The following is an 8,002-nucleotide window of genomic DNA, read 5'->3' as shown; positions in this document are numbered from 1 at the left end:
CGATCCGCTGTTGTGGTTTCGCGTTTTACTGATTATTGATTGGTTACGCGGTTACGCGATACGCGGCAAACACGCTTCATGGGACTCCACCCTTATTGTAAAAGGCCCATTAGTCCGGATCTACAATAGGCGATTTAAGCTTTAAGCAGTAAGAAATTGATCAATTACAGTTGATTGTTGTGGTTTCGCGTTTTACTGATTATTGATTGGTTACGCGGTTACGCGATACGCGGCAAACACGCTTCATGGGACTCCTTATTGTAAAAGGCCCATTAGTCCGGATCTACAATAGGTGATTTAAGCTTTAAGCGGTAAGAAATTGATCAATTACAGTTGAGTGCGAGGAGAATAATCGACTATGATTCGTCCATTTATTATGGCTTAAGGCTTAAAACCCTATTGTAGATCCGGACTTATATTCAAAACCGTCTTAAGTACGGTCTTAAGAAGTCACGAACCAATCAGAGGGCTGCTCATTATAGGGACTCTAGCTGTACTTAATAGATCTAGTGACTTTACCGTGTAACAACACGGAACGGCACCCTTTACTTCTAGAGACTTTAGTCTCTATAAACGTGTATAGTGGCGCTAGCAGCGGAGCAGTCGACCGCAGCCGACTTCGAGGTGACTGCCATTTTGTTGAGTGCGAGAGGATGCCGTCAATCTCCTGTTTGTTTTACTTATTACTTATTTAATGAATATATTGATATAATTGTGGTACAATAGCTGGCAACATTTCGCCAGAATGACGCAGTTCTTACCGCCGAATTTGCTGGCGTTATTTTCGCCGCGCGAACCGATTCCGTATTTGCCACCTGCTAGCAAACTTCCGCATGAGAAGAAAAACGGTGGTTACACCGGCGTCGGGATCTTTCTCAAGTATTTCGAGGTAATAAAAGTACATTATGTATTTTTTTTAAGAACATCGTATTTCATTATTTCTTTATTTTAATCCTTGTTTTACGATTTAGAATAATTTTCAGAATACACTTTACATTTTTACATACACATTTACACTTTAAAAATATTTTGTTGATCGCATTACGATATATTCCTTTTGCACTTTGTATTATGTTTATACGTGTAAAGTGTTTCTTCATATTACGTATAAATAATTGCTTTTTATTCATAATGTTCTTTTACTGAAACTTTCTCTTAAGTATATGAGTTCAATTGATAATTCCAATATGGTAAATTGAACGAAACCATCTTATTGTATCTGGAAATTGATGCGGACATTCATATATCCAACATTCAGAATATCCTATTTTGTTTTAAGCAGATGATTTTCTCTGAAATTATTGATGATAAAGAAAAATGTTTTAGATGAAAATGAGATGGAGACGTTTTCATGTTTTGCACATATTTTTTTCTCAGTGGAGGTCCCAAAGAAATACGAAATCATCTCCACTTTTAAAAATAAAATTATATAACTTTTTTTTCATGTAATATGATTTCTTTAATTATTCTGCGTATAAAAATATTAAAATAGAAGTGTCAAAAAATTGAAATATGTAGTTTGTGAAATATTTCATACTTTGTATCAAAATTTGGCAAAATAAAATATAAAATATCTCGTAAACTATTGATTTTTTGATAGCCTTACTTTGATATTCTTATACAAAAAATAATTAGAAAAATCATATTATGCGAAAAAATTATATAATTTTCCTTTAAAAAGTAAAGATGACTTTCATATCTTTTTGGTGACTCTACCGAAAAAAAATTTGAGCAAAATATGTCTGTTTCATCTGAGATTTTTTTGTATCATCAATAATTTTGGGGGAAATTGACTACTTAAAATAAAATAGGATGTCCTGTATATTATCCATCTCATTTCTATATACAATAAGACAGTTTATCTATTTATATATTTTTGTATCTTAAATTGCAAATTTAGAGTTATTATTACATCATCATTAAGGGCTGGTTGTTCCATCTTTTAGTAAATTTTATCTATTGAGTAAGTAGCAAGATCACCCAATCATATGCACAGATTACTAGATTTATCTCACAGGTAAAATTTACCAAAAGGTGGAACAACCAGCCCTAAGATGAGTTTTATTTCTTTTGCTTTACTAATATTTGATGATAAAAAATATAAATATCTTTTTATAGGATCCTAAAGATACTCCACCACCTGTGCGTGTAGAGACTCGAGAAGAACGATTGGAACGTAGACGAAGAGAACGTGCAGAGCAAGTTGCATATAAACTTGAACAAGAAATTGCAGTATGGGATCCAGCTGGCATTTCCAATGTTACGGCAGACCCTTTCAAGACTCTCTTTGTAGCTCGAATTGTAAGTATTATAATACTTTTATAATACTATTATAATACTGATCAAATATAATAATGAAACTATAGAATACATTTTTGTATATATTTGTTTCTTCTTTTTACTTTTTACACTACTTCTTTCTTTTATAGAATTATGACACCTCAGAATCTAAACTGAGAAGAGAATTTGAAGTATATGGACCAGTAAAAAAGGTAAACTTTTTCTAAAGATGAATGATTTTTTTTACTAAAGTTTAATAAAAAAAAAAACAATATAAATTTATTACCAAATTTCGCTTTTTACAGATTGTGGTAACACATAATACAATTAATGGCAAGCCTAGGGGATATGCTTTCATTGAATATGAGCATGAAAGAGATATGCACTGTAAGTAGCAACGACTTAGAAAGGTAAAAAAAATATTACTCTTATCGCGAAGCTCAATGAGCCCCATATAGTCTGGAATTTCATCTTATTTAGCGTCACTTCCAGCTAAATATTGTGGGGGCAGGGCTATAGTTAGGCTACTCATTTTCATTGGTACTTAAACTAGACTGTACCATTTGGGAAGGGGGGTCCCCGCCATACGCACATCTATGCAGGAAAATCGTTCTGTAAATGCATAAATATGGTAAAAGCGAAACGAACAAACAAAAATAAACGACGTGAACGTTTATTGGCTATCTTTGATTAATGCAGTTTTTATCTTGTTCTTGGTACAGCGTGGTGGCCGCTGCCGGCAACTAGTGCCATTCACTATTCCATGCAAAATCCCTGAACCTGCCTGATAAGATAGGTTTGTATGTGTGGTAAGATCCAACATACAACAACGTTTGTTAGCGTCTACTTGCTTATCCTATTTATCGTGTCTGATTTTGTCGAGTAATACGCGGTTTAAATCGGATTATAACAGATTATTGGGTGTCCGAGATGATACCCGCAAGGTTCTTTACGGGATTTTTCGACCCGAAATTTTGACGTGTGTATATATAATATACGTGTATATATATATATATGTATATACATTTGGGCGACTTTTTTTTTTCTCTGAAAACATGTCCCATTAAAACTGTTCATGGATTCATGGATCTAGGATTCATGATACTGTGTAAGCGGCTCGTAGAAAATTACAGCTCATAAAATTTACGGTCATTAATATCTATGGATCCAAGAATCGCGTGAAAGTTAGCATTCTACATTGAAATTGGTGGGCCTTTAGGATGAAGGTTCAGGGACACATTACCATTTATATAAATGAGTGTAAAGAACATGTAGATCAGAATATTTTGTACAAATATTTCTAGTTTCGTAGACACGAATAGCAGGATATTTTATAATTGATACAATCACTGTAATTCTGTGGCTTGAAGGTAGAAAAATTGTTATATGTGAAGATAGAAAAGATGTTATATGTAAAGAGGTATTTATTTCTACCCTCATGTTATAGAATGGCATTAGTTCTTTTAGTACTATAATGCTAATATCCTATAAAATAGGATGAATTTATATCGGACGGTACGTATTGTTATATAAATGGATTTACATAAAACGTGTAATTAGTCTACGCGCTTTTTCTAACAATTTTAGAGTAAGATGCATTTTTGGATTTTACTTCTTTATTAGTTTTCGTATGCAGTAGACTTTTGAAATTAGTTTTTAATTTGAAAATTCCATCACATGAAATATAGGGATTAAATTAATTCCTGAAAAACCGCGCTATAATCGATAAATTTAGAATATATACATAATATTTGCTATTTGAATGCGTAAAAATAGTCCATTGATAGATGTAAATTCAAAATTTGCATGAAAGTCAGAGATGGAGAGCAAAATATAAAATATGCGATAAGACTATTTGGATATTATAGTTCAAGGATGTTCAATTTTTGTCTAACATTTGTTTAAAAAAAAGCAATTTAAAATGTAAAACAAGTCCTTGAACATATCAATTTCGATATGGAATACTAATTTCTCTTATTCGGTATCAGTTTCTTATTTTACAATGTCACTTGTTACGAAAATATATTCTTAAACAATGCATACGCAATATTTGCGAATTGTAGAATCGCTGGATCCTAATTTTCTGAATCATCAAAATGGATCTGGCCTTCGTTGGTTCTAAAATTTTTTTATTTTAACCCTTAAAAACACTTTCGGGTATGGCATACCCAGGTCTTTTTATTTCCAAGATTAGAACTTTTTTGTTTTTGAAAGGTGGCTATCGTCTCGGGTCAGAAAATAAGCTTTATGCTGGTTTTATCTTTATATTCCATAAAACTTTAGATAATTTGCGACAAGGATTTCAGAAAATATTAGACACTAAAAATTGCCATAGGTATCATATACCCAAGTGTGGCATGTAAAATAGTTGTTTTGCTGGTATAATATATTATAACGTAAGTTATAATATATTTTTGCTCCAGTGGCCTTGATCTTGATAAATGTTCTCCAGGTCATGATTCTGAACAACATTTAAAAGGTTTTAGCCGTCTGTCGGACACCTTGGGTAATTAGTGCTAATGCCGACGGTACGATAACTTTTAAGCCTTAACGTATAACTCGAAAAGTATTTAATGAAAAAATATTTCATTATAGTGTTTTGAGAAGCTTTCGAGATAAACTACAAGAATATGTAATGAAAAATGGAAAGTTCCATTAAAAAAAATTCGAAGTAACTTTGCCCTGACTTTGACAATGTCATCCAAGGTCAAATATACCATCTTATGTCCGCCTCGAAATAAAACAACTTTTGTCTGAAACATTTTTCGATTTAACGTAGTGTTTCCGAGATATTTTTTTCAGTGGATCCTTTAAAACGGGATACCCTCTGTGTGCGTGTGCGTGTATGTGTGACTATTTATGTAATATAATTATTTATTATAAAATAAATATTTTTATTAATTTTAATAAACATTTTTTATGCCAATTATGTTAATTCTAGAAATTTACGTATTCGGTTCATTTCATCGAAAAATAAGAATTTTTAAACAAAATATTGATTTTTTTCGAAACTATTGTTTACTTTATAGCTTATAACTTTTTTATTAATAAGGACACATACATTTGCTTAATACCGTTATATTTCTTATTGTCTGGCGTTTCGACTGAAAAAAATTCGTTAAGTTATGTTCATTTTTATGAATGTCTGAGCAATCAAAGTTGGCTTGGGTATGCCGTTCCAAGTGTGGCGTTTACGTTACAAAAAGGATCAAAGTGTTTTTAAGGATTAAGGTATCCGAAAAATGTAGAATATCGTAGGCTTTGATTTACAAAGTTGGATCTTATTCGGATCTACGATTGTGCAATACGCGACGCACAGGAAATAACGATAAACGACATTTCCTCTCTCCCTCTCTCTCTCTCTCTCTCTCTCTCTCTCTCTCTCTCTCTCTCGAATCAGGGAGATATCGAATTAGCGGAGCGAATAGGCAAATGTGCCTTTAACATTACGCTAAATACATATAACCTATTGCTAGGTCACTATGGCCGGTATTCATAGTCTTATTCTTATTTTAAGACCGTCTTAAGTAATGTCTTAAGTTGCTAATGCGGCCCTCTGATTGGTTCATGACATCTTAAGGCTGTACTTAAGATGGTCTTAAATATAAGATCCGACTATGAATACCGGCCTATAACATATCATAAGTACATATGAAATGCGCACGGTTTGATCGTAAGTAGAACGAAATAAAAGCGCACCAGGTAAATGCAATGTAAACCTCTTCGGAGATTGAACGAACAAACGAATGAACGTATGAAGACTGGGCATCTTCGCAATGAGTAATCTCCTCGCGAGTCTCTTACGAGTTCATTTCACGATTAGACCGTACCTCTAAGCTTTGTGTTAACTTCCGTACGTAAGTAGCCGCGGTAGGTATTTTTTGTATTTGCTATACTTTTTTGGATCTTAAACAAGTAGTTTTAAGCTGCTTTAAAATCTGAAGCATTTTTTGCTTCCAATCGTCGTCAGTTGCAGCTACGGCTTGTGACGCATCCTCGTTTTACATCGTAAAATGCAATTTAGGACATTAAATTGGATTTTGAGATTGTTATGTATTTTATAGGACCTTTGGAGGAAATTATTTTAAAAAATTATTAATATTTCTTTAAAAAAAAGGGAAAGTTTTAATACATTACTAGATGCAAACGATGATTGTGATGTGATAAAGTTTGTACTGTTTTTTACTCATAAGTCTAATTCTCAAATTTATAAGAAAGCAATTAATTTCGATCACCGACGAAGCGTTTCAACTTTTTTCTTTCAAAAAAATTATTCCATAAATTTCATGTCATATGGAAACAATCTTTCTTTTATATTATAATTCGCAGAAGTACGTTACACTATTTTACGCTAATGTCAGATACTTATATTAAATATTTTATTAACTTCCATTTTACTTGGTAAAACGACACACGCCAACAAGCGGATGTGCGCGTGATCGGCTGCAGCTTGTATTATTACCTCGTTATCCCAACATCGTTTATAATATTCAACAACAATTCAAAGTCTGACTGATCCTGCTGCGATAATTAGCATCAGCGATTCAAATGGAGATGTTTCCTCAGTACTTTAGCAAGTACTTCTTCTCGAGATATCTAGTGAAACAGCGTAATGTCATCACTGACTTGAGATTTATGAATTTCTTTCAAGGTTTATCGTTCTTTGAAACGAGTACAGTTCGCATTCTACTTTATCATGCAACATTACAGGCAAATTTAATCGATCCTCTTCCTTTCTTCTTCTTACGATTTCCTAGTTGAATCTGAAATTTTTCTTTGAGAAAGGATCTACGGAACCGATGGTCCTTTAGATCTAATAATATATTCAATTATTAAATATCAGATTAAAGTATCATGTATTTAGAAACATTTAATCCTAAAATTGATAAATCTATGTTTACATTCTTTAAACTCAGATTCTCGAAATCATGGATATAGACTAAAAATTTTATAAGTTTAGATAGTTTGCGAATCCGAGAATCTATGTTGAGTTTCAATATTAGTTGGTTTTTTGCTCTTTTTTTTTAAGTTCCGTAGATCTGAAAATTATTGGACCACATTATCTATGGTTCAATACTACAGAATTTTAGAAGCTATCTCTTCGAAACTCTGAGTCTTGGAATGTATATTCGAAGACTTGAATTCGAGGATCAGTGGCTTGGAGATATTGTGAGAATCATGGAATCTTTGTTTATTAAGAAACGATTCTCGAATCCAGTAACGCCCGATTCTAATACTCCGATAATTTAGGATCAATTTAGGATCTCGATATTGGCCGATTCCAGGATTCGCAGTCTCAGGAATCATCCTGTTAGGTTTTTCGGAGTTCGCCCTTTCGTTGAGATGTAGACTTTGTAGACAATCATTTAGGCGCATGAATTCATTAGCGAACAGTAATTTCTAATCGGTATATTTTAGCTGCGTATAAGCATGCGGATGGTAAGAAAATAGACGGCCGCAGAGTATTAGTCGACGTTGAACGAGCGAGAACGGTGAAGGGTTGGCTGCCTCGAAGACTCGGCGGCGGATTAGGTGGTACTCGTAGAGGTGGTCCTGACGTCAACATCAAACATTCAGGACGGGAAGATAATGAAAGAGAGCGGGAGCGATATCGCTTGGAACGTGAGAGAGAAACCTCGGGACGTGGCCTGGATAGAGACAGGTGAGTAATAAGAAATAATGAGTAATAAGATGTAAAAGAAATTTTATATATATATATATA

At 33.2% G+C, this 8,002-nt stretch overlaps 1 protein-coding gene across 1 annotated transcript in view; it reads left to right on the top strand.

Annotated features, from left to right (window-relative positions):
- The first annotated feature begins 592 nt into the window (after positions 1 to 592).
- The window catches only part of snRNP-U1-70K (small ribonucleoprotein particle U1 subunit 70K), an 8,509-nt gene continuing 1,099 nt past the window's right edge, over positions 593 to 8,002 (top strand). The window contains 7 exon segments of the mRNA XM_018512108.1: positions 593 to 889; positions 2,119 to 2,301; positions 2,430 to 2,492; positions 2,586 to 2,667; positions 3,003 to 3,047; positions 3,050 to 3,076; positions 7,699 to 7,942. Coding sequence (XP_018367610.1) covers positions 746 to 889; positions 2,119 to 2,301; positions 2,430 to 2,492; positions 2,586 to 2,667; positions 3,003 to 3,047; positions 3,050 to 3,076; positions 7,699 to 7,942 — 788 coding nt within the window. The 5' untranslated portion in view covers positions 593 to 745.

The sequence above is a fragment of the Trachymyrmex cornetzi genome, unplaced genomic scaffold (assembly GCF_001594075.2).
Source record: "Trachymyrmex cornetzi isolate Tcor2-1 unplaced genomic scaffold, Tcor1.1 scaffold392, whole genome shotgun sequence".
Classification (NCBI taxonomy): Eukaryota; Metazoa; Arthropoda; class Insecta; order Hymenoptera; family Formicidae; genus Trachymyrmex; species Trachymyrmex cornetzi.
This window is presented reverse-complemented; position numbering and strand designations above follow the sequence as displayed.